The sequence below is a fragment of the Haemaphysalis longicornis genome, unplaced genomic scaffold (assembly GCF_048455015.1).
Source record: "Haemaphysalis longicornis isolate Haplotype H1 unplaced genomic scaffold, Haemaphysalis longicornis Haplotype H1 scaffold_7, whole genome shotgun sequence".
NCBI classification, from domain to species: domain Eukaryota; kingdom Metazoa; phylum Arthropoda; class Arachnida; order Ixodida; family Ixodidae; genus Haemaphysalis; species Haemaphysalis longicornis.
The window spans coordinates 125,616,869-125,644,489 of NW_027526422.1; the positions used below are offsets into that span (position 1 = coordinate 125,616,869).

Genomic DNA, 27,621 nt, shown 5'->3' on the forward strand with positions numbered 1-27,621 from the left:
CACATCTGGACAACGATTCCTTTTTTTGACAGTGACGCTCTCTGTGCCTTCACGATGGCGTCACTCGTCTGTGTAAACCCTGTAGGAAAGTCAACTTTACGCTATGGGTTTCAGAAAACCACGACGATGATGAAAAAAACACGAAGCGCGCGCGCACACACACACACACACACACACACACACACACACACACACACACACACACACACACACACACACACACACACACACACACACACACACACACACACACACACACACACACACACACACACACACACACACACACACACACACACACACACACACACACACACACACACACACACACACACACACACACGCACACGCACACACGCACGCACGCACGCACGCACGCACGCTGAATGAAACCAGGGTCCCTCACTTAATGAAGCGGACGTCTCTCCGATTGCGGCATTCCGAAACGGTCGAGCAGTCGGGATTGTGGACTTTGACTTTTACTCATGTTGCAGGGTAGAAAGATTCGCGTTTGAACCACCGTTCTCTTAATTAAGAAAGGGGCTTTGATGTTTTTAGGGCGCGGCCCTAAGGCGGCCGTCTCTGGGCTAAGCTGTTGATAATGTTTCAATATTAAAGCCTCAAGGCCAACTAGGGCAAATAGCGCCATCTGGGCTGAGCTGCGTCGTTGTCGTAACCAAGCGAACAACGATGGCAAGACCGAATAGTGAAAGAAAGCAAAGGAGGAGAGTGTCGCGAAGACTGAATAGTGAAAGAAAGCAATGGACAGGAGTGTCGCGAAATTGTGAGGGGCGGGCAGTTCACCGTGGCGGCGCGAGCGCTCTTCGAAAGTGGGTGGTGGTGGAGGGGGGCGGAGGAGAGTGTCGCGAAACTGTGAGGGGAGGGCGGCTCGTGATGACGGAGCGAGTACTCTCCGAAAGTGTGCGGTGGGGAGGCGGGGGGACGTATGCTGTGCCCTAACACATCGTTTAGGGAATCGCTCCTTGGACCCATCGGGGTAAATCGCATGATAGAGGATTCACCGCCGTCTAATTTGTCCATCGGGCCGGTGAGGTTTTCGTAGCACCACCATGGTTCGGTCGAAGACAACGGCCCGTCATCGGCGACGAGGGGTCCTCCTTCCCAGAGGCTAAAGTTCTTATAACTCCGAGTTTCAGGAGGGCCTTCATCCCGGGTTTTCGCCCAAAAATGTAAAATGAGAGGAGAGACCAAGGGCCACGACGTTCCGGTGACACGACGGCGGATCAATGTACAAGATGGTGGTGCAAGAAAGACGAAGAGACCCGAGCGAGAGCCGGCAACGTTATGACCGGCACCAATGATGGTGACTTCGTCAGTGCAGTAAAGTTTTACATATGTTTTATTTAAATCAGGCCTATGCGTAATTGGTACATGTGCAGCTTTCGCTCTCAAGGCAGTCCTTTCAACAGTGACTACTCAATAGGTATTTAGCGAAACGTAAATTTTTTTTTGCGCAGCTAATATTGGGGTGAATACTTGCTTTGTGCACAGTTCAAGTCTCGCACGTTGCGCGACTAGGTTCCTGGGTCATGGAAACTATCCCACAGAAATGCATGGGGAGTAAGATTTGACAGCAAATTATACACAAAATATTCAGAATCCTGGAAAGCCCGTTTAGTGTGTTCATCTTCACATCGGCTTCTTGCTTTATGCCAGATATCGCTTTCCTATAATGGTTTTGCTAGGTTCCTGAGAGGTCGGAATTTTGAGCGAGAAAGCTGGGCCTGGGTCATCTATTAGCTCATGCAACTCAACATTGAAAAATATCAATATCTGCACACACCTTGTTCGTTAAAGGTTACGTACGCAGATTTTTCGTAAGCAGAGTTTTGTATCTAATATTATATTATTGAGTACAATATTGAGGAATTGGAGGTGAATTTGGTGTCAGTAGCACCCTAATTATGATGTTTTGCAACAGGCAATTAACACATAATCTGTACAGGCAACATAAACAAAAGAAGCACTTGCTTATATATTAAGTTCGTGTATTGCAAGAAAAGAAACGCCTTCTTTTGGGGCCTAGGTTAATGTAAGTATGATTTGAACGGCCGGTGAGCAATTCCAAGAGTAGACGTCCTTTTTATATTCACTCCTAGTCTTGCTTCCTCAAAATTCTTTGCGCAGCATGGCCAAAACACGATTGTATTGTTACCTTGCCAGATGAGAGTTTCAAATGGCTAGATGGGGAAATAAAACCTCATTCAGTTAAGTGAACTAGCTTTGTAACTTACTGAGCTACATTGCAGCCAAGATATACGTTTTTTTACCAGAACATGCAATACAGAATGACAAACTTTAAAATTTTCGGCGACGAGATGTCAGCAGTGGAGCAATAGAGGAACCAATTGAACGTAGTTAAAAGTGCGTTAAAACTAAACGTTTGCATTCAAACAAATCCATTGGAGGGAACTAAAGGTCCCACAGCAATTACACAGTCATTCTTCTTGGCGGTGGATTTTGTCGGACGCCGCAAATCACACGAACGAGATTATGTGACAACATAGAGACCTCGCCATGAAGTGCCTAGGGAGTCGCCACTTTTTTATCTGTTTTTTAAAACATCTTAATTATTTCTGTATAGTTTGCGAGAAAGTTGGTATCATTGTTATCGGGACAGAACAGTCTTTTGAATTACCCAACCTGTTCTTTTTTGTTTGCGCCTATTTAACATACGCTCACTGCCCCCTAGACACTCACCTGCGGCGGAATAGAGCGTGGGGAGCCAGTCGGTGACGTGCATCAGCTGATTGGACACCCTGGGACTTTGAACCAGCTGCGCATTCCAGAGAAATGCGGGCACGCGGACGCTGCCTTCCCAAAGCGTGCTCTTTATGCCCCGCAGTGGCCAATTGTACCCAGTGTTTCTCACACTAGTGTACGGGTCCCCACCATTGTCGCTGCTGAATACTATAATAGTGTTCTCCAGCATAGACTCGGCTTCGAGTGCTTCCATGAGGGCTCCAATTGATTTATCGAGGGCATCCATCATTCCTGTCGGAGAAACAAGACGCTAATGTAGAGTTCTTGGGGTGTAAAAGTTTTTTACGGGGCAGCAAGACGCAGAGCTATCACCGCGGACTGTCTCATCTGTTCTGCCGCTACATCATTATGTGAAAGGTACTTAGTGAATAACAAATCTTAAGAAACCTAATGTTAAACTAAAGCAACTTATGTATGTCCAACACTGCCAGAAAACTTTAGGAATTAACGGGCCTATGAGTAGAAGGCACATTATCATCACTGAAGAATATTCGTAGTCAAGAATTAGATATTACTAAGGACCCGTTTTAGGCCCTTTAAAGTTATGGTGGCTTGTGCAAGCTGCAAACATGAGTATCTTACGCAGCACATTGTGTTTTAAAATAGCCAGTAAACAATAAAGTTCAAATAAACCTATGTAATTGTAACAATGGTGGTATAATAAACCGAATGCTTGTTTACGCGCCGAGGAATAGCGCCTGGCCGTAGGGCTGCCGTGTGGATAATGAAATAAAAACCAAGAAGGAAAATAATCATTGAAGCTTTTGGCCTGTCGTGGAACATGCATCAAGCCAAATTAATTCTGTTCGCCTTTCGAAATAAGCACACCGCACACACTCCACCTGCTGATCATCAACAATGAATATAAGACTATTCTATTGCTTTATGTAAACACCTTGGCCACTTCTATATGATGTCAAAGCTAAGCACGTGTTACAGTCTTCCAGGCGAAACCTTTATTGTCCATTTGGACATTTACTGCAGTTTAGAGTTTCGCACTGAAAGTAATATTTTCGAGGTTTTATTTTTCCAATATTTTGCCGCTTTGGGAATGAATTGTTGTGAGTTACTATAAAATTTGTCCTGTGGTATGTTAGCTGTAGAGGGAAGTCAAGTGCCCCTCAAATTTAAGTGTCCTTCTTTGAAACCAGTGAGTTCGATAACGTCTATGGGACCCCGACGGGTACATGTCTTGCGTTCGGATGGCAACGGTTTCGCTAGGGTGGATGATGGAAGGTTGTGGTAAGGCGTTCGAAAGCGGTGTAGGTGATGACGATATCAGAGGACGAGTGTTGGTAGTTATTAGAGTGGCGCACAGAGGACGACAGTGTGGGTAACTGTTATCGCAGTTCAGTAAAATATACAGGATGGGTAGGTGTTATCATGTGTACAGCCAGGTTACCGCTTCCATGGGTTGCCCCCTCCTTCGGGAGCAAGGCGCCTCAATCGTTCGGCAATATAGTTTAAAAAAAAGTGGACGGGCCGAGTACTTGAGGTATATGAACCTTCATAATAGCGCAGTTACGGGAAACATCCAGAGACATCTAAAGTTGACTCACCTGCGTAGGTAGTCCTGTCATAATGACGGATGTAATGAAAGTTGTTGACATTATCATCAGGGGCTTGAAGCGCGTTTGGCCCGAACGTGCTGTGCGGCGCTTGGTGGGCCAAGTAGAGGAACAAGGGCTGCGAAAATGGCAAGCGACCGGCTCCAGCTGAGCTCTCTTTGGGAGAAACAGTTTAAATTAATTTTATTACACTGATTTTACGCACCGGTAGGAGCACTGGAAAATAGAACGAGAGAAAACGTGAAAGTGCTCTGAAGATAATGGTGCCCCGAAAAAAAAAAAAAATTCTCCGGGGATACCTGCTATACATGAGGGAGTTCATTCTGTTTTTAACCTGATATCTGATATGTAATATTTCATCTGATAACCCATTCTTTATCTCCAGCATAGCCGCTCTTGCATTTCAGATGTTCGTTCTAAGTTCTTCATTCCAGGATCTTTGAGCATATTTGGCTCGTTGTCGTCGGAAAAATAGTGTGCCCAAAAGTTATTCAAATGCGGAACACAAAGAAGTTACTGGCATAAGGTCTGAAGCCTAGGCTGTGTGGTTGGCATCATCTAAATCACGCCTGAAGATGCTTCCTTTTGCCATGCAGACGGCTGGGCTGCGATCCGCTAGAAGCAACACAGTTTTAGTGCACAATACTTAGCCAACATTTGGAACAGCCGAAACTGCTTGGCGAGCTAAATGAACCGTATGCAGCCTCAACTTAAATATAGTGCTTTGACTTTGCCCGCTGAGAAAGTTTCGCATTCACTTGAAAAGTTAGAATTTCCGAAAGAATTCTGGCCACAAATCATTGCATGTTTTCGTGGCTCACACGGTGGGTGCACGCTTGTTACAGAGTTTTCGAATTCCCTCATAAACCTGTGCCAATAAAGTTCATCATCGCTATTATTTGTTCACGGAATTCTCGGTAATTTTTTATTTGTGGGTATGATGATTGCTTCTCAAACACTACACGGGAATTAGCCTTTTACTTTCCGCAGTGTAGAAGCCACATTGTTTCTGGCAACCAAATGGTGTGTGCTCCTTCGTAAGAAAGCTGTATAGCATAAACGTACCCCCGGTTCTCGTGTTTACAACTTCACGGAGGATTTCGTTTCTGTGCAGCTTCAGCTAGCAAAATAGGCCATCGGCCCCTAACCTCCATAGCCTCCCGGACCAAAGTTGCAACCATTCGATTGTTGCACAGTCGTGCGGTGGCTCGTTGCCCCTGCGTTCCTAAAGGCATGCACGAACACTTGCTGACTCACTGTTTTTTAGTGAAGTATTTCTCCACAGGACCACGCTGGTTTTCGTAGGTTACTTGATCCATTGCTGTATCAAGCAACGTAAACCAAATGTACTGCGTTATAGAAATAATGGACTTTTGAATCGCACGTACAGCAGGCACAGGTAAATGTATGTGTATGAACCGCCGCAATTGCATCTTAGGTGTTATTGAACAACATTCATTGCTCAGTCAATAAAGGCTGTCAAGGGCGACGATAATGTTTGCTTTGTTGTAACACAGCCTTAAAATGTCGCGGCCTGCTGCAAACTCTGAGTCTACCGCGCACTCTAAATGGGTACATGTCTCCAATATTGTACTCGATTGAAATTTTGCATAGATCAGCCCACTTTTACGGTGCTGTGGTTCATTATAAAAATCCTACCTTTCGGCGCAAGAAAAAAAGTATGTTAACCCAAATAATACACTCCTTTTTAAAACCGCGGGTAATTGTGTTTTATATAAATATTTTCTTCACATTCACAGTCGAAGGCATGAGCTTAAGGCAGTACTCGCGTGCTTTGTAAAAATAACTCCCTCTTCCAAGGTTTGTAGCCATGCCACCCCATTGCGCAGGAAGTGGGGTTGCACATGTGCAAGCAAAATCGCTTCGGGATTCATCATAAGCATCGCTGCCAATCGTTCAATTCAACCATTAAATTTTGTTCTGGTTAGATTCTTTGGAGCTCTGAAGGTTATAGCTGATTAACATCTAGTGCATTATTCGCGCATTTCACTTTCTTGCCGAACACAGTGGTTTGCAATAGCTTCCAAACATACCTGTTGTGACTTTCTATAGGGCAGCTTAAAACTTTATTTCCTTTATGTAAAAATCCCCTTGCGGAAAGGCCGATTAGTTTTTCAAAACGCGAAATACGTATACTTCCCACAAGTAATAGAAAATTCGAAGTATAAACAATTTACGACCCGGCCCTGCTTCATTAGAGTTATAAAATCAACATATTGTCAAAAAAATAGTTTTTTTTGCATCCACGGGATTTAATAGCACCTGACATAGAAAACAACGCACAGAGTGGCACAAAGACTATGTGATTTGCGCGATTATTTTATATGAAGATTAGCACACCGCTCCAGCTGCACTGACCTAAGGGTCCAATGAGCGTTTGTGCGTTCACAAAATTAGTTACTGAACTGACGGTTACATCTTTACACATTGCTTGCAAATTGCGTTGACCATGATAATCTGAACAAAGAAATATTTACTACCTTGGACTTGTTTCTGTTCGCAATGATGTACTCAGCCCTCTCTTCAACCAGCTGAGTCACGTACTCGCCGACTTCATCTCTTACTGGTTTCTTGTCGTGCCAAAGATCGATCCCCGTGTCACCTTCCTGCGTGCAGAAGCATTTTTAGGCCGGAAGCTTTACTAGGCTACATTTTTCAAAGTCATTAATTGCGCCGCAATTACTTCAGCTGCTGGCGCGACAGCTGCGCCTTTCTTATTGCTTCGCTTGGTACCACGGGTCTAGGCGAGGGGGAAAGGGGTGCTTCGCTTGCGCTTGATCGCTCAGTGACGTATGGGCTGTCTCTGCATGCCCTTCAGTGAAAGCGAACACTCTTAAAAACAGGTTGGGGCATTCACTAATGGAATACTAACAAGTTACTTGTCCCAGTATACACTAGTTACTTGGTAACTGTAGGTAGTCAATGTAGCACTTGTCAGAATTACTAACCGAAGCAGGCAGTAAGCACCACTACCCCCCCTAGTAAAGTCTCATCGATGACACTCTTCTGAGCTACATGCGTTTACTAACTGGCCATGCACAACCTAGTCATAAGCACGACCTTAATCTAGTGCATACTACTTTGTACACTCAGTTAATTTACTAACCATGCAGTTGTTAGTGGCAAAGCCTACGTACAAAACCGCGGTGTATTAAGGTTCGTAAGGTGTTAGTAAATGCGGCCGTTACTCCCTTTTTACGACCTTTTTTATTAAGAGTGAACGATGTGTCTTGACGAGTCTTCAACAGCTGCTTCGTCGGTGCTTGGTCCCTCAGTCTCACCACCAGCGGCGCAGATGGGATGTCTGCGCGTGCTCTCAGCGCAAGTACAAGGAGGAATCCAATTATCCAGTATATCTATATTAGCCGACCGTTTCTTGGGACTTCAAAAATTCGGACTTGACTTGCTGGATATTCCGGACAGTGCCGAGGAACCGCCAATCGTTTCATAGGAGTAATGTATATGAACAATGAGCAATATATAGCCAAAAGTGCAATTTTCCGGACAAATGCGACAAAGCCACGGTGCGACTACAATATGACGACATTTTGAATCTTCAGCCACTTGGCTGGCTTCGGATTGGACGGGAATTGGCTTGACTCCCGCCGGGGTAACAAACTTTGATTTTGGAGGCCATAATATGGCGTAATATGCTGGCCAGCCATAATTTTTCACGTAGACTGTGGCGGAAGCAAATCTCGAAACCCGGCAGCTGGTCACACTTGGCCAGTTTTTTTAGACACCACTTTTGTGCGAGGAGCGAACGGACGACAAGATCGTCCGCCAAGCGACCTCGCTGCGCAAAGCGCCTCTGACTACGACAAAGACACTTCCGACTGCCCGCAGCCGTCAATGCAAGATATTGCCAACACTTCGGCGTTGTTGTCACATATTTACGAAGAAAACGTGGCGCTTGCAGAGATGCAAGCAGATGTTCTCAGACGAAGGAGGAATTTTCGCAAGGAGCCATTCGCGGCTTATTCAGTCCAATGTAAATGATACATGGTTCTTTTAGGGACAAGCAGATTTTTCCCACTGCTCTTTAATTCCGGCTATTTTTCGTTCCTCTTCAGATCCGAAAAATCGGTAGGCTACTGTATAGCTAAAAGGAAGACTGCGATATCTCTAGCAAAGGCAAACTTTCACGAAGCACCATCTGCAGTGTCTTTGCGTCCGCTCATGATAACTAGTTGGACAAGTGCTAATCATGGATCATTTTTTTGCATATTTATTGACATGTGCGGGAGCTGAAACATTAACCTGAATTTTTGTGAACTAGAGTTATGTTTGCAGCGCTTTGAAGGCATCGTCAATGCAATACCGTCGCAGTGTATTCGAAAAGTACGTGGAGAAGCAAAAGGTTAGAAGCGTTTAACAAGTTGGCTGTGAGCTGTACACCTATTCGAAATCCATGAAACCCCGCACGGTTAGAACTATTTGCAGTGAAACGCGTTTGACAGCAAGAAAGTCCCACCACTCGTTGCGGCGGTTTGGCGGGATATAGGTGTCGCTAAAAGCACACTGTTCAAATTGTGCCGCTTCTCACATCATTTTTATGAATTTCGGGCTGGTTTGTCGGCTGACTGCGCCATGCTGTCTTCAAAGCCTATACTTCTATTACTCAGAGTATTTTGTTAGCAAAAGTCGAAGCCGTTGGGGTAGTTGGTTCAGCTATGACTTTTACTGAAAGTCATTTGTCAAATAGGAAGCAGGCCGTCTTTGAAGCTAAGGTACTATTAACTTTCAAAACGGCTGATAAAGGCGTTGCACAATGGGTCAATATCTGGGCCAGTTTCATTTTAATCTTAATTATTCATCTTCCCACCCGCTTTACTAGCTGCTGTGAACATTTTTTTTACGGAGATGAAAGTACGATATATCGTCTAGTCCATTAGTTGCTACCTTTAAGTCCTTTCTTAGCAATGATTTTAACAATATTTTACTTTGGTGTCGTAGAACCAGTCTCCCCATTGTAGCAACCAAGTATGGTTCCACATCCCCCCAAGAGCCACTCACCTGCAACCCAGTAATCTTGTCAAATAGATGTCCAATTTCTACGGTCAACCGATGGTCATTCTTGGGTGTTATAACAATTTGATATACACAGACCCTACTGCCCATGTGAAACAGAAAGCTCCCTTCCGCATCTGCATCCCAATAAAGCCGCGCCGATTCTTTAAAGGCCCACTCAAGTCTCGCGTTAGTTTGCATTTGTTCACAGCCATTTCATCCACTGCGCTGTATTTTCAGGTAATACATACATAATCCAGTAAATTTTCTTACACCTGCGAAACCAAAAAATTTGTATTATTACTATAGGCCCATGTCACGAACCCTCATTGTTACTTACAGAATATCCTACCCTCATGATCGCGAATCTGGTAGAATTCCGCCTTTTTATTCACCGGTGCAAATTTGTGAATAACCTTTGTTCATTTAGCATATTCAGCTGCGATTCACCCAAAACTTTAAATCGCACCAATATCATTTCGACTAACTGCTTAATTCTACCAAAAATACATTCCAAGTATGGCGACCTTGATGCTATATTTATGGCTCCAAATAACCGGAACTGTCTCTGGCAGCAACTAAGATTTCGCCGTCCTTACCAAGCTTTACTAAAAATCCCCTCGAAGGTTTACTGAACCGTAAGTAATTATTTGTTAAACTTCTTGAACTGTTAACTTTCATGCTTTATTTCTTATTACACCCGTCACCTGTTCTTCACGTCATTTATTTTTGTAGCATTGTCTCTCACATATCTCTGTTCAATGTTGTAGGGTGATCACGTTAAAAATACACAAAAAAAGATTTTTGAATGGTACATTTCTGACTGCCGTCGCAGTTGCTGCATGGGTTGCTATGTGTAATATGTATTAGGAGCACCCCTTTAGCCTCGTGGATCTTCCTTCTGTATATTTAGTTATGTATATAGGTTCTCCTCAAAATAAACTTCCATTTCTTCTTAAAAATCGACACCATTAAAGCGAAGTGATCTTGAATTTCGCTTTGTCTTAAATACTACTTACAAGCTGCTAAAAGCTGCCCCATTTAAGAGTGGCCTAATGGCAAAGTGGGATCTCATTATAGGCACAGGAAGGGATAAAAGGGCAAAACTAGCAAAACCAGACAGTATTCTTGTGCGAGCGGGTGAATGGGGACAGTTTCCCGTTTAGTAGATGTACGGTAATTCAGCACGCGAAAAACATGCATCCAGAAAACGTACTAGGAGCAGTACCATCGCCACCATGTGTCCCCGTGCGGATTTTGTTTGGTTACGTCAAAACACCATTTTAAGAGTTACTGCGCTTCTTGACAAAGAAGATTAGCCAAGAATTACCGGGCAATTATTCAATAAAAATGTTGTCGATAGGAGTTTTGTTGCGGCTGAAGGCCTCCAAGATAGTTGGTGGTACCGGGAAGGTAGCAGTAAGTGCGCGACTGTGCTGCTGAAAGCACAACATAATTGCACTGAACAGGAATGCGCAGGACATTGAACTGACCATCTGCTTGTCCCTTTGCTATCCACAATCACTTGCGCGTCTCACATGCAGTGCAAAGCCAGTCGCCCGGAGCCTGTTTGGTGTTCAAGGTGTTTGCATCGGAACCCATAGCTACTTATTCCGTGCTAAAACCGTCTTTCGAATAAGTCGTGGAGCGGCCCCAAAGATTTTCCTTCTCCTTCTCCTGCTAACTCTCTTTTTGAGGCGTGGTCACAGCTCCCCTTGCAGTCAGTGGTCATTACAGAAATTGCATTCTGAAGTGTATGACGCCCATGCCTTCAGGCATCCAATTCCGCTCCGGAAAATCTGATTCTTACGCTTTGGAGGAACTGCCGAGGACTATTAGTGCACTGCGTCACTTGGCCGGGTAAGACAGCTTGGTAGACATGTTGGGCGAGTTTTCTGACAGATGTTGTAAAAATAACTGCTTACATTGCTGAAATCTTTGGCAAGACCTAGTTTTGGAAGTAGCTCATCGAAATATCCTAGAAAGCCTACCAAAAAATTGCAGACTGTAGTAGCCTGCGCACAAACTTATAATTGACTAGCACAACATTTTGCATCTAAAACGTAGTCGGGGATCCTATTTTTTGTTACTGCATTTACTTGTATTCGTTACTTGTAATTTACTTTATGAGTGAATATTTGGTTCCGTTGACGCTGTTTAACGAAGTCTTTTCCTGGGCGCTTGAAAGGTACAGCAGGAGGTGACGAGTAAGAAATAATGTGTCACAGGTAGAACTAAATTAAAAGTTGTCTGAACTGTTTCCATTACTTTATCCGTAAGGATTGCGCAATCGATGAGCCATGACCGAGAAAATGGAGTAGTTTGAGCTTTTTGGATGGTGCCGCAAGGCTTAAAATAAGCAGTTTAGTGTAGCCTGTCACCGTAAATCAACAAAACACCCCCGCTGAGGTCTGTCTCTTTGGACATGGTAAAAAAGCGCACTAAAACGAGGACGCAAGAAAAAGGCGGTGACACGGGACACTAGCGCTCGTCCCGTGTCACCGCCTTTTTCTTGTGTCCTCGTTTTAGTGCGCTTTTTTACCATGTCGAAGTCCCATCACCAACTAGCCCAAATTTATGCCCTGAACTGTCTCCTTGGTTCACTTCCTCTGCACTCTAGCTCTTGCTATTGCACCTTCAAGGGTGCGTATTAATGCATGGGAAGAGACAGCATAAATGCGGCAACATGTTTGCAGTTAGCATTTAAGTGCAACCCAATAGCGCTGGGAGTGTAATTCTTCCCCCTCAGTGACAAAATGAACTGGCGATGAGGGAAGGTAGCGCGACATCGGCCACCGTCTGGCCGAGCTGCAATCGTTTGCTTGTATAGCCGCGGTTTCCGGGGCAGCCGTGTCGACCGCCTGTTACACGCCGCCTCCACCTGTCGGTCGCTGCGGAAGATAATGACCCCCATTTCTCCTCTCGTGCACTGCTTCCGACGGCGCACATCCGATAATAAAGCTTAGGAGATAGCACGAGTGCTGATCCGGTTACCCCGACCTGTGCACGCTGCCGCCAATGCATCGCCCCATAACCTAAAGACGGCCGTGGGCTCGAAATTGTAGACATTTCTTCACTCGTAGATTTGTAGTTACAGAGAATGTACCTGGATGGTTTTGCTCAAAATGACAAAGTTGTTCATTGAGTTGACGTGCCTTCAAGGCATTATATACTTGGATGAACTGTTATTTCGTAAGCATTGAGGCGATCATAAACAACAGTTTTTGCGATGTCCCTCAAATACGCTACTTACAAACATGAGTAGATCTGTGTAGTAATCCACTGGCCCACAGTGCATTCCGTAGAAGCTGTCGAAGCCACGGTAAATGGGTGTGTAGTTCCAGAAGGAATGTCCGAGGTTCCACTGAAAATAAGACACATAGCACGCAAGAACATCGTTTTTTTCTTTCTGGCTCCTGCAAACGTTACAGTGCTTCAAGATGCTATAGCATGGATTCCGAAAATGTTTGCGCGATGTACTTTTGCCATGAAATGCTACAGAAAATCCAGCAGTCAAAGCGAGAACCATTTTTTGTCAAAGTGGCACCAAAATCTACTCTTCATTACGTTCGCTTACACCACACCGCTTCAGACAGTCGTCTGCATCGAATATAGCGGTAAAATTAACCACAACCTGCAACGAAGGAACAAACGTCTACTGACCCAATTATTGTAATAAAAGTGCGTTCGAAACCATCAGATATTACACAGTTTAAAACGAAGCTTTCATTGGATTCTATGCAAGATTTTCAAGAGGGCTGCTTCTGCCTTCTTGCATCGAACGCTGCTTTGTGCAGTTTTACTCATCAACACTAGCTAGCCTCCGATTATCACGCCCGCTGACCAGGTATGTGACTCATGGTGGTAAGGGCGGCAGGGCGAAGCCTAGACAAGATGGCGCTCGCTTCTTCGGACAGCGTCTGACGGCTGCGGCAGTGACTTGAGGTGGACGCCTGGGGAAATTCCTCTGTCTGCGTGTATCATGTTCTGTGTCCTTGGAGCTGAGGGCGCCCTAGCAGTAGAGATTGAAACTTTGAACATTTCTCCTTAAATCTCGTACATATGGACGCACTCTCCGCGGGTCACCATTCTGAATATTCAGCAAGTATGCCAGCACTATAACACTCTAAAAAAAACACTCTCTCTAAGACTGTTCATTTCAACGTAGGTGCGCCACTATGAAAGCGCCGCGTTAAGCCGATTCCCACAGCTGTGTGCGATTAGCCAGTTTATTTTTATTTTCCGAAGAGAATAGTATGACGGCGGTTATTGTACGTCGGCTGAATAACGCTACACCAAAGTTGCAGCCTACGGGTAGGCTAGGTGAACATAAAAATGGCAAAGGATTCCTTTAAAGCGGGCCTTGAATGGAGGGAATTCTCCTTGCTTTGCGCCACCACACTGCCAGGGCCGCACAAACAAAGCTGAGCTGAATAAACGTGACCACGTTTGTTCTTTACGTTGACTTCGAAGTCAATGCTGTCAACGTTATTTGTCATTTCCCTTGTGACGTTCTACTGATAAAATCGTTGATTTACGTGCATTAGGAACACGAATTGCTGTAACTTGTTGGAGAAAGTCAACGACAGCGGTGGTTGTCTGACCATGGAAATCTACCCCTTGATAATTTGGGCTTACTATGCCCGTTCTACCGCCTCTGAAGCTTCTCAGGGGCCACCTCTGCAGAATGCTATATCGCTGTAATTAATTGACGAGATCGCCTCAAAAAGAACGCCATGGCACCTAGAATTTCTTTGATAGCACCAGATACAAGGATACCTAAACCTCGAACTTCTCAAAGGATGCCAATGCGGGTCGGTAGGCTAAGTAAATTATCCAATGAATTCACAGCGTTATGAAAAATTACTTTGAGATTTAGCACACCCAGTGGGGCTTGAACACGCGACGGATGCGCAAAGCATTGTTGTTCATTTCACGCAGCCAAATAGCAGGTGTTCATTAACCGCAGAGCTGTTTAGGCCGTCGCAAGTCTGTCCGGCGGAGACACAAAACCCCAAGCCTATAACAGCGCATGCCTCGTGGCGACCAACCGGCGCCGTCCAGGCTTGCGCGTGGGCTCACGCCACTTAAGTTGTGCCCGTCTTTGTCGTCATTGTCGTGTAGGGATTGACGCGCGACAGGTACGCCGCGTCGAAGACGATGACGACGAATCTGTCAAGCTATCCCTTCACAATCTACATGTGGTACTCCCACACTGTTGGAGTACCGATGTGGAGATTGCCACCGGACCAGCTGAGGAAGTGAAGGTTAGCCAGGCGAGGACGCACTACAAGAGGATCAGCCCCACACGGCTGAGCCGTGGGAAGACGACGGTGATCGCTACTGAATAAAAAAACTGTAGATACTTTAAAGCTCCTTGCTTTAAAGTGCTGTCCAAAACGGCTATGCACTGCTGGGATCCGAATGTTCGATTTCTCCTGAGATCCGCTGTCAGTGTGAGGAGAAGCTTGGTCGACCCCCGGGTCGGCTGTTTCTCCAGCTTTGCACCATTAGTGCAAGCTGAGCCAATTTTTGCGGACCCTACATGGGCTATCTCTGCTTTACGAAGCACAAGCGCCTGAATGAAGTCCGAGACAAAACGATTGTTGTACACTGTACATCTTTTTTTACGAAGTGAGTTTCCGTGCGGGTACCGCAAAGACATCACTCACATCTCAGAAGGCTGGGACCTTTTCATTGTTGAGAACGCTATATCCCGCGTGTTTCTAGTCACCTCATGGGACGCACAAAATGGATTGGCAAGGCGGTCAAGCAGTGCGGTGATTATCGACTACGGCGACCGTGTCAGAAACCTAGGCGTGGCACTCAACAACGGCAGCACCTCGCGTCGTCGCAGCCTCACCGCCTGCTAGCGCAGGCGCATTATCCGGGTATCGACGCCGATGGAGCACTTCACTTGGCTGAGTAGTTGGGCATCTCCGACCTGATTATCCAACGGATAGACAACGCGAGGGCTGCTGTGGTCACCGAGACGCCAGTCACCACGCTCCCCCCTCCCCCCACTTCCCCCCCCCCTACCAGGGGAATTGATTGGATGAATAAAACATTTCCCTTTCTCTGTCACGGAACGCCCACAAAAGTGGGTCTTTTAAACTGTTGATGTCGTTTATCGTAAAAAAGTCCACGCCGCTCTTTGACGAAGGTGTCTGACCACCGGAGAGAGAGAGAGAGAGAGAGAGAGAGAGAGAGAGAGAGAGAGAGAGAGAGAGCGAGAGAGAGAGAGAGAGAATGCTCTTTAATGTGAACTGGTGAGGTCAGCCCTGCTAGGGACAAGGCTTGCTACACCAAATGGGGGGAGCCTACGTTGATGAGTGGTGAATATCAGACATTAGGGTTACAGCAGGAAGAAGACAAACATGAAACGTAAAAAAAAGAAAATAAAAGAAGGACAAGAAAAACAAGAGAACGCTGCCAACAGAGTTCGGACATAAAAATACAATTGAAAAGAAAATCGTTAATGGAAACGCTGACACAAAATAAAAAGTAAACGACGGGAAAAAAGTAACAACACCAACCCAAGAAAAATAAATAGATGTTCCAAGAACTGTTTGTAATTGGCCAGTGACCTTGCGGGGATGGTTCCCGGCGAAAAGCGAGACATGAGCGTGTGCGCGGGCCAATAGCAAACGGTCTCACCGTATCTGACGTGAAACTGTGCCCGGGTCCTTTTTTCAGGCTCCACTCGAGCAACAAAATGTATATTGGCTTTCAATATCACAGGAAGCCATCGTTCACTGCGTCTTCAATCTGACCGCTAATCTTATTTATGTATGTAAGCCGTTACTTTCACATCGCTTTCTTAGATTGCGTCCTATCTAGACGGTTCTGGCTGCTATTGGCTTGCGGCCAGGTTTTCGTGAAATATTCGCAGCTCGAAGGTTTGTCGACGGCTTCGATTTTGCCGATTTTTTCCCCCAAAGGCTTGTAGAGGCCCCCGATGTTTTTATGCACACGCTGGTTGCGACAGACCACGTAAGTATACGACCAAAGAACAACTGGTTGTAATTGTTTACGCCGCTATCGCCAGATGCGCGATGCAATGAAGACTCGCACAGAGTTAATATCCGTCTGTCTGGGGAACTCGCTCAAGGTATGCCGCAGTGTACAGCTTTCTCAGCGTAGTTCGAAGATTTGTGTCTTATTCGATCAGAGAAGGCGCGTCCAGTAAGACGAAAGTTGCACACATAACACATATTCCTATTGAACTCATTGCCGATAAACGGACGGATCTTCAGCATGCATGTCCATCTCGTCCCCTTACCTAGCAAACTTAAGATTAGGCCACAGCAGCTAGCTCCGCCTTAAAAGTTCCCTACACGGCATTTACCTCATGCGGCACGCCCATCGTACACCGTTGCAGCTCTGCTTTGCGCGCTAACCGCCTTAGTGACAATGTTCACTCGCTTTAGCAACGACATTAGGTTCCTGTCTCTGCTTTTTGCTGTAGATGAGTATTGCCTGCACTTGCACTAGCCGCACGCGCCGTTCTACCAAGCTGAAAAGCGACGGGCGCAGAGGCACAGGCAGGTTGCGAGCCACACTGCGAATCGACGCCTCCATAGTAACGTCGGCCGCGGAGTGAAGGCAGCACTACCGCAGCTACGCGCTTTTTGGTTTTCGTGTCTACCACTGTCGGTTTGGACCAAGGGCGAATATGTTTTTCGCACATGTCCCATCCAATGGTCACGCAACAAAAAGTATAGTAAAATCAGTAGGCGACGTTCAGGGCCCGCTTACAACGTAGCGAAGCTTATAAATGACAAATTTCGCGCCGACTTTGCCTTGCTTATTCTGCGGAAGTGCTTACCTTTCCGACCATGTGAGTTTCGTAGCCAAGGTCTTGTAAGTGCTGAGGGAGTATCTTCAGGTCTAACGGCATTCCAAAAGGCTCCGCGGGTGATAGAGTTAGGTGTTGAAGACCTGAGGAATAGGGAGAAGGAACGTGTGTTTAGAGCGAAATATATACGATTGGAAAACGGCATAAGCACTTCGATTTGCATCGTATATCGCTCATGGTTCACCTAATACTCACGGAAAATGAAACCAGTCTCCCTTTAGAAAACTTTGTTCGCCATAGATGTCTTATTATAATGGTTGTTTGACTTAATTATTTGCTCCTATGAAAATCTAGGAGGTAGTGTAGGTTTTATATTCCATGTGCAGTGTTTTTTCGACGATGCCTTAGGATTCGTTCACAGTTGATGTGAAATATAGCGAGGCTCTGGGGCATTTACCACGATATTCGGTGACTCGCTCTAATGATTTTTTAAAAATGTAGTTTAAACGTTTCAGCCGTAATGGCTGGTGTTCCACAAGTGCAGCTTGAGAAACAACAGACTTGGGGTACTGCGAATTTCAGTCTCAGCTACAGCGCGCATGTCAAGCCTCATTATAATCATCATCATGACCTACTCCCAACTTGCCTCGTTATAACCCCCTCACGTGTTGGGCGTTACATTTCTTCCACTCAAGGAATACTCTAGCATGTTATGACCTTTTGTTAATGGGGAGAATAAACTATGCAAGACTACAGAATACAAGTTGGTTATTTTAAATGTGCTGCGTATTAATAGCATGAAAGTTTACGACCGGTTTCAAATAATCAACTTTATAACAAGCAACCAGATGACCTAGGGGCCACTTAGCCACTTTCTCGCACTGCCTCGATGACACCACAGTTTGAATGACTAATGACTGGAGGATAGCGACAAAGCTGCAACCAACAGGCATGACGGTGTCCTTGGCGTCGTTTTGTCGAACTCTTAGGAGGCGGTCATCGATTACCACTTCGATTACCTTTTCGTTGCTCGCAAATGACTTTCCTAGTTACGTCTTGGAGCAAAGAATTTAACAAAGCCTTTGGTGAATATATTAAGCAAAAATGACGCTGTCCCACCGTTACGCTTTCGTCCAATGTAATCCGCCGTCAGAGGCCACCAGTCAACTATTGTTGACTCAACTCCTGGGGAAATGCACTGTCCTGACGAAAACAACATCTGCGATTGTTGTGGTCCGGGTGGAGTAAGCTTGTAAAGTTGATGCATTTTTTTGTGAAATCAGCTGAACCAGGACTAGTGTCCCTTAGCTAGGTATGTCAGAACGAAAAAGGACAGCAAACAAGAAGAAGACGTAGTGACTAAAATTATTTGCAAGGTCAAATATTGCTACCCAAACACTTGCGAAAACGCTCCTTTCCCGGAACGCGGTATGGTTGCCAGTAATATTTGTCGAAACTACGCAGCTATGTACTTGATTTTCTTTTTGTGCGTTCTTTGCCGTGTAAGGATCAGTTGAACTCCGTTGAACATTCGTACTGTGGGGCCGCTACATTTTGGCCTGGCTGAATGATAAAGCCGGAGAAGAATACTGTCAAATTAATAAAACGTGTGTCCTCTTACATGGACCACCAAAAAATTTATTCACGTGGTGAGTAGTCGTACCGAGCTGTTTGAAAGTAGTAGCAAATACCTGAGAACTGATCGTTTCATTCTTCCCCGGAATACAAGATCATACCCAGCTTTCTCGCTCAAAATTCCGACCTCTCAGGAACCTAGGGAAACCACTTCAGGAAAGTGATATTTGGCACAAAGCAAGAAGTCAACGTGGAGATGAAAACACTAGGAGAACGTTCCAGGATTCTTAATATTGTATGTGCAATTCGGTGTCAAATCTTGCTCTCCATGAATTTCTATGGGTTAGTTTCCATGGCTCAGGAACCTAGCCGCAAAACGTGCAAGACATGAAACTGTGCGCAAAGCAAGTTTTCACCCCCAGTATTAGCAGCGCAAAATAACTTTCGATTACGCTAAATAACTGCAAAGTATTCGCTGTTGAAAGGACTGCCATGAGCGGGAAAGCTGCACATGTCGTAGGTTTTAGCAAAAAGCGTTGAAGAATTATTTTTTAAACAAACGGGGAAATAATCATGTGTTTACGCGTGATGTGCTTAAACGCACAAACTCAGGACGACAAGCAGAGACGAGAAACTAAAAACTAAAAAAAAAAAATTTGCAAACTTTCTAGGAAACGAAGACAACTTATTGCTAAATGAAGAAATATGGAAATACCAAAAACGGAAGAGCAGAAGGAATGGGCGAAGCGGTCGCCATTCATAAGAGGTGCAAGGTTCGTACCGTCTGCATGCAGAGAATAAAGAAACGTTCGGAGTTGCGTAGATGTGTTTTAAAGGAGCAGTGAAACGAAATTTCAAAGCTGAATTAACTGTGTAAAATGCTTCCTTTTTATCAGGAGATGTCTCTCAGCAAGTTTCAACAGTAACCGTTCAGTAGAAGTTGTTTTAAATCAATTTTAATCTTTGCCCTCACGAGAAAGCCCTGAGCGGGCTAGCATGACACCATCTGCTCCTTGACCCAAACTGCCGACGTCGGGGCTCCCGTGATGTAGCCGACGCGCTGGCTGCGGTTGGCGTGCGCTGCTACGCCGTGTGTACACGTCATGGTTTTGGAACTGACGTCATGCTGCCGATATGGGTGCGCGCGTGCGCTCACTCGCTCGCGCGCGAGCGCGTACAGAACCAGAACGGGCCAGGCCGGCAGCGCTAAGGTGGCTTCAGTGGTGCAACAAGAATGGTGACATCAGCGGCGCCCTCCTGTCATGGCAGCCCCCCGGCGTTCGGTTTGTCGAAAGCGAAACTGACACAAATAAACGACGCCGCAGAGGAATATTTACGCTGGGATCTACCGTGTAATGTGCCATTCTATGATTAGTGGGCTAATAGGCACCAATAGCAGCGCAAAAACCGTAACACGAAAATTTAGTGTCAGTACTCCTTTAAGGCTTTAAGGTAGATGTGTTTTGAGACAATCCAGGGGACAGTAGGTCAAGTGGCGAAGGAAGAAGCGTAAGGGCTCTGAAAAAAAGTTTGTTAATGTCAAAGAAAAAATATATGCAATGAGATAAATATGGAAGGATTCACACATGAATGAAATAATGAAAGCAGCGGAGAGTTTCTATTCGGAGTTGTACCCTAGTAAAGTTAAGCAAGGAAACGGAGCCTGAAAGGGTAACTTGATTAGGGACATCGCAATAGTTATATGATAAAAAAAACCAAATGGTGATAAAGGCGCTTGAGGTGATGAAAAGATCTTAGGCTCTTTAAGGTCCACTTATGAGATTAGCGGCCAGGCGCCCGAGCTGCGCGTGAGAACCCGCCGCTCTGTCTAGCGACGTTGCACTGCCAACACTGCGCTGCTGCCGTCGCTAATTCGTCACGGCGCGCACGGGAGACGGATCGTCAGGGCCACCGCATACCTCAAGGATAATCCCCCATTGAGAAAGCAAACAGCGCCGCCGGATTCCAGGAACGTCTGCTCGACGCGCGGAGGTGGTGGGATTACCGGCGTGTCTCCATTGTTGTCGCGCCCTGGTCAGCATGACGCACGGTCGCCGTCTTTCGCTTTCACGCCGCGGGGTCGCCGCCAGTAAAGATCGTTTCCCCGAAGTCCGGTGTCGATCAGGAACCCAATCGCCCGGGCTCCGGTTGATTTGGCAGGAGGCTGGCAGGGCGATGGTGTTGAATTTCTTGGAGGCGGCGGTCGAATTGACGAACTCGAGGCGTTGGGGTTGATTAGGTGAAACTGAAGTTTATATACAGCTATTTACAGTAGGATAACTGAGTACATGAGTAATAAAAAGAAAATCTTCAAACTTCAGCTAGTCGCTAGCTCCGAGTGCGCACGAATCAGTCGAGCTCCTCAACTTCGTCTAACTCTTCCTATTCTCGGAGCGTACACAAACCGCTCGAGAAACAACGGCCGAGACTCTGTCTCGCTGCAAGATCCGCCTAGTTGCCCGGTACGGGGCTGCGCCCTAAACCTCTGACGCGATCTTAACCTCGACTAGGGGACTCACAAATCTCAACCTAGCTTTAACGGTCGAGACTCCTTGTCCCGCCGGGAACTGCCCAGCTCGGCGCTCAGACAAGAACGATTTCCAACGGCCAAGTTCGGCCTCATAAAACCTCGAGATCACCCTCTTTCGGGAACGCCCCTGTAGCGTTCGTACACGCGTATGGGAGTGCCCGAATTCACGTAGACAGCTGTCACTCAGCACGCCACGGAATATTCAATGAGGCGCCGCTATCTTTGGGTCAACGGCACACTCTCAGACGAGCAAGTTCGGGCGACCCCGCGGGGGGAAAGCGAAAGACGGTGACCGGTCGTCATGCTGACCAGGGCGCGACAACAATGGAAACACGCCGGTAATCCCACCACCTCCGCGCGTCGAGCAGACGTTCCTGGAATCCGGCGGCGCTGTTTGCTTTCTCAATGGGGGATTATCCTTGAGGTATGCGGTGGGCCAGACGATCCGTCTCCCGTGCGCGCCGTGACGAATTAGCGCCGGTAGCAGCGCAGTGTTGGCAGTGCTACGTCGCTAGACAGAGCGGCGGGTTCTCACGCGCAGCTCGGGCGCCTGGCCGCTAATCTCATAAGTGGACCTTACAGGCTCCAAGAGGAGAATGAACTACTTCAAAAATGTAGGAAGTTGTATCAAGGAATATTGCAAAATTATTCTCAGAATGTCAGAAAACTTTAATTAACCTCTAGCATAGAAATGTCACCATATTTATGATTCAGATAACGGAAGTCAACGTGCGTAAGAATTGCAGACGGGCGAGCCTACCGACCGTTTTATACAAGTGCTTTAACATGTCGTAATGAAGAGGTATAAGCGACAAAATATACAACTGGCTAGATTTCGGGACGGTTACTCAGAAAGTAATCACAACCATGTCATCAATCATGTAATAGACAAAGCCATACCATAATATGCGCCTTTACACAGCATTTCAGGAATGCAAAAAATCCTTTGGTTTTGTACACATCGCTTCACTACTGGAAGCAGTTTGAGATGCACGAAAATAAAAAAAAATATTTGGGTAACATTCATGGAGAAAATAAAAACAAATGTAACGGCAGAATCATTGAAACGGTTTTAGTAGAGTTGCATTAGGGTGGCCGTCTTGTGTGGGAGCCGTCCGTCTCGGCTTAACACAAGCGGCCAAACCACATCCGCTTACTGACTATTTCAAGTCAGTTCTTTTGCACTGACTCTGGCTAGGCAGTAAAAGGAGGGGGTTTGGCCGGTTGAGTAAAAATCAAGGCAGGCTGCTGTGATGCAGGAAGGAGCAGTCTGTCTTGATTTAAGCCAACCGGCCAAAGCCCTTCTGCTCACTGAATAGCCAGCGGCACTGTTATTTATTAGTAGTGACTGTGGCTACTCACTGGGCAGAAGCGGTTTGGCCGGTAGCGTAAAACCGAGACAGATTGCAGACACGTGGCAACACCAGCTATAACCTCCATATCGCAAAGAAGAAGTCTGTCTTCCTTTTTACCAAATTGGCTCAATTAAAAATCGCATTCAGAATGCACTGAAAACGCCTAAAAGCTTCTTTTTAGTTGTGGATGCGGCAGCATTCATGCCCAACTCAACGGATGAGTGTGCTTCTCCTAGTCGCATTGTCAAGTCGCTGAGAATGGGGATAAACAAATTAGGAGTGAGCCTCGGTATGTTGGTGTTACCGTCACTGGCCACCCTCTCTGATTTGGAAGGTGAAAAGTTTGGGTGGGTATGTTGACATCGCAGATAAATAGCAATAGATGGACCGGGCGTGAGCTTCTGACGGCAGCTGTTATGTTCACTGCCCATGTAACCTGTGTGGGTATGCCTATAATCTGCATTAACATTTGGTTACCTTAATGTTAAGCCGAACGACGTGTCCAGCAACGTTAAACTCGTTCTTCGGCGACCTGCGTGAACCAGTTGTGAACGTTTTCTAAGTCTATTTACCGAATGCATGCGCCAGTATGCTGCAGTGGTGGAGTCGAACCGGTCCGGGCGTCGCGTGAGCGGCAAGGTTTGTGGAGACCTTCCCTCAACTATAATAACGAGGAAGCTTCGAGTGCCCAATTCATAAAAAAACTTGTGGTTGCTGTTGTAGTTATCGGGTGAAAAAAATGACCACCGCAGTAAAAAGTAATCAAGGACAAACCATACGACAAACAAGTGAAGGCACATGATGGTAGCAGATGCCGACGGAGGAACAGTGGCAGCCAGCGGGCATGTTTTGCCTGTTCTGTGTGATCTAATGATAATAGAGTTCCTTTCCGCCAACGAAGCCATTGTAGTCATGAAAGAAGACACTACAATATCAGGGAGAAAATGGGAAAGACGTGTTTGCAGAACAGCCCTCAAAAATGGATGTGGAACACCTCGAAAGGAGAATAAACGATAAACTATCTGCCAAGCAACATGATGAAAAAGCACAAGCTCCCCTAGCAAAGCCGGAAGAAAGCGGGTATTACTTCGTATAAGTTCACTACACCAACAGAAAATGATGTTGGTGAAATTTCACTGAAATGTCTGTATCCTGGAGCGAGAGCAATGTAACCCCTGCATGACATAAAGAATACTGGTCAGAAAAAACGGGTTGCACGCCCGGGCGCAAGAATCATGGACAGCTGCTGTTCCTGCCAATCAATGGTTTGGCGTTGTACCTTCTCAGCGTGCTCTGACCAGTGCGAGTCAGTATAGAGGAACTGTGAGAGAGGAACGCCTAGATATGTCAGGTCATCATTCCGATTGATTGGTGCAAACCAATCGGGTATCCACGCTGCGGGCCGTCAAGCAAAAAACGTAAGTAAAGTTATGCTCGTTGTTGTTCCTTGCCTCGGGGCACATACAAACTTCGTACTTATATTTGACAGAACAGCGCAGTAAGCTCATGTTTGCTGTATCCGATTGTGTGATTGTATCTGTTTAACATATTCCATACGTTATGTGCCAGGGAGTGTAATTTATAGTTGTTTTGGAAATATGGCACAAACCATATATCCATGTTTCTGGTGTGTATAGAAACTTCGTGACAATTTAGTGAAGCAAGGTACTTTATGAATGTGGTGGTAGCAGGTGGGGAAAAATACATTGTATGTAAAACTCTGTAGTCATAGGTGTGGTCCAGGCGGATAACGTTGAAGGAGGAAATACGTCCTTTTCACTGCTCATGTGGTCTAGATTTCCAATTGTACGGAGATTTTTTTTCTGCTTTGGAAGACGTCTGCTTATATTGGTTTTGGTTATTATTGCCGAAACTAGGAAGCAGTAATTTACATGGGACATGAATAATGGATAATATACTTGAAGCTGAATTGTTCAAGGCAATATTAAGTGGCAGCGCTATAAAATTCCCGTGACTGAGGAGAACGTTTTGCAAAGGTAATCAACATGGTGATTCCAATTCAAATTGTAAGAAAAGTATACTCCTAATATTTTATGTTTTGGTACTATTTCTACGATCTGCTGCTCAAAATGTGTCACTCAATACAAGTTTCGCGCCTTCACAATAAAATTCGGAGCCACAGAATGGACTCAAAAATCGCATTTAGCTGTAAGTCGATGGGACAGGCCTTCGTCCTGTCGGACGTATAAGAACTTACGCTGGTGGTGATGAGTATGATCAGTTTCTATGTGACATCGTCGCTAGCCTACATGTAATTTAATTAGCTTACGTAGAACTCTTATCACCAAAATCAGTAAACACTGTAGTGATTCCCCACTTCAGGGGCACGTTTTCAACCTTCTCGCCGTTTTTCCTTTTTTCTCACGTCCCTGCACGATTTCCTCCTCCTTGTTCGTTTCATCGTACGCGAAAGGTTGTCCATGGAGGTTGTGGAGGTGATCGGGGTAGCTCTTGGGAAGGGCAAAGTTGTTACAATGGTCGGGGAACTGGGGGTAGGGAGATATGATTGAGATGATAGGCGTAAAAGGAACACTGGTGAACAGTGAGGAGGAGACGGGGCGGGGACGTGAGAAAAAAGGAAAGTCGGCGAGAAAGTTGGAAATGTGCACCTGAAGATTCTGGCGTTTAGTCATTCAGAAGTATCATGCGTGCAGAGTAAGCCGAAATACAGCGGGTGTTGTTAATGGTGGTGAGTACTTGGATGATGTGCGTAGCAAATTGCACAGCTACAACTATCAACATTAGCTGCAAAAGGACTGGTGTTTTCCAAACGCATTAATTAAGAAGCCAGGAATGATGGTGAGTCATTCGCAGGAAGTAAACGAAGTACATACATTAAGAAAAGAGAAATATGGTACATAAAATAGCTTAAGCTTTAGCACGACATTTATATTCTTTCAGGTTCATGAGGGTCTTATAAATTGGCTTGTGTTTTTTATTACTGTCGACAACTTGTTTCCTGACAAGGAGGAGTTCTTCTTATGGGTTATTTTTGCAGCGTGCCAAAGTTCTGACGCGCCAACAAAACTACCACACGAACGCTTGTCAGTACCGCTTGCTCGAAACCGAGATATTTGCGTTACTTTACCTTTAGGACAAAATTATAACGGTGCAAGTTTCTCTCATTGGAGGTTTAGGGGCTGTATTTCGAACTACGTGCTTGCAAAATGGTATGTGGTGTAAACGACAGCGCAGCAATATGTCTCACCTGTGTGAATTGCGTAGAGGCCGGTCATAAGGCAGCCCCTGGAAGGCGCGCAGATGGGTTGCACGTAATAGTTGTTGAGAATAATTCCCGTGCTGGCTAGAGCATCGAGGTTCGGAGTAGGGATTTGAGGCGATCCATGAAAGCTGACGTCGGCCCAACCCTGCAATCGTAAGAAAGCATGTGCGCACGGTGGCTGGCAGCGCTGTGAATTTGGTTGTATAACTATATGTTTATGAGCACTACTTGATTCTACTGTAAAATCACGCAAGGTGAACGAGGTATTACCACCAAGTGGGGATCAAGTGTGCGTTCGATTGAAACGCCCTCGTACAATGTCATATGCGTTGACCTGCCGGTAGTAAGTCAATTAACACTTTCGATGTAATTAGCTCAGGTAAGTTAGGCACCAACATAATCCCCGATGTTGAGGCATATACAGTGTGCCGCGAGTGCCTTTTTAGGACGGAAGAGTTTTGGAACGCGCGTGAGTAGTTATGATAAAATTCGGTGTGGCTTCCTCCGCTGGACTGCGACAAGGCAGCCGAAAAGTTACAGAAAATTATTTGAACATGCGTTCGTGGGCTTTTCAGAAAATGTGAGCATATCCTCCCTGTGGGTCGTGAACTTCAGTCCCCGCCCCATGCGCTCACCTTGATCCGGCTCTATACGCCCACCCCAAAGCGCTTCATGCCAATGCATCTTACATCCTGACACCCCTGCTTTCACCTACAAGCACCAGGTTCTCGCGTTAGGTCACTAGGCTGCCTTTGCTGCCTATATTGCCGAGCAGTATTGACATTTTGTCACAGTCATTTCTTTTTCTTCTTGTTTAACCCCACACATGCTGCACAGTGAATTTTATAATGCGCACAAGCAGTGATTGGAGTTAGGTGGCTGATCGAGACCGAGTGTGGCCGGCGCATTTTCAGAGGCACGTGACGATCCACATGTCGACTCGGCGTCTTCTTAGCAACGTGGAACGCTATTTGAATATCTTTTCGGCCACTCTGGGGGCGAATCAGCGGGGAAAATATTTGCCGACATGAAGCATCTATTGCTCACGCGACAACATCCACTTTCACCAATGTGGAGTCGGAGACACTGCTAGCAAACCTAACTCCGCTAGAAAACCACCCAGCATGAAAGGAACGTGTATCCGTTACTATTAGGGCCCGATAACGGGTAGACTCCTACTAACAAGTTTACACGAACAAGGAGACCAGATGCGTAATATTGTCATGAGGCGACACGAGAGAAGGCAAAATCCGTGACAGATGAGGTGACCATTTATGAAGTGAGGGCTATGCCACATTCGAGGGCTATGACACCTGGACTGTGCCCCATTCGAAACGCCGTCACCTTCATAGTGGGGTACTATGGCGCACTGTGGCATAGCCAACGTATTTCTGTTAGTGTGGCCGTATGAGATAATTGATTGCTTAGGTTGAGGAGGAAGTGAAAAAGCGAGGAAGCGACTGTGGTGTACGGCTGAAAAAACACGACTTGACAGCCGGAAAGGCGAACTAGCCCTCGTAAATTTCATAAAGTAATGACGCCCACCTACAGCGGCCGTAAATTTTCTGGCACAAACGCAGCCATTAAAAGAAAATAAGATTGAGCTTCGGAAAAACTTATTTGCGTCTGCAAATTTATGGATTTTGACTTCTCAAAACGGTGGAAATTCCCATGGCTGTACGTTAACTCTATAGACGGCACAGATTCTCAATTCGTAAAACTTCCGCAGAGAATCA

At 45.9% G+C, this 27,621-nt stretch overlaps 1 protein-coding gene across 1 annotated transcript; it reads right to left on the minus strand.

The window, feature by feature from the left end:
• Positions 1 to 1,702: 1,702 nt before the first annotated feature.
• LOC144146516 (arylsulfatase B-like) lies at positions 1,703 to 26,005 on the minus strand. The gene is made up of 7 exons (XM_077678462.1): positions 25,871 to 26,005; positions 17,212 to 17,324; positions 12,637 to 12,747; positions 6,854 to 6,979; positions 4,344 to 4,470; positions 2,722 to 3,015; positions 1,703 to 1,710 (listed from the first exon to the last, which is right to left on the minus strand). The coding sequence occupies exons 1-7, from the start codon at positions 25,896 to 25,898 to the stop codon at positions 1,703 to 1,705; spliced, it is 807 nt and encodes a 268-aa protein (XP_077534588.1). The 5' UTR covers positions 25,899 to 26,005.
• Between the last annotated feature and the right edge of the window lie 1,616 nt (positions 26,006 to 27,621).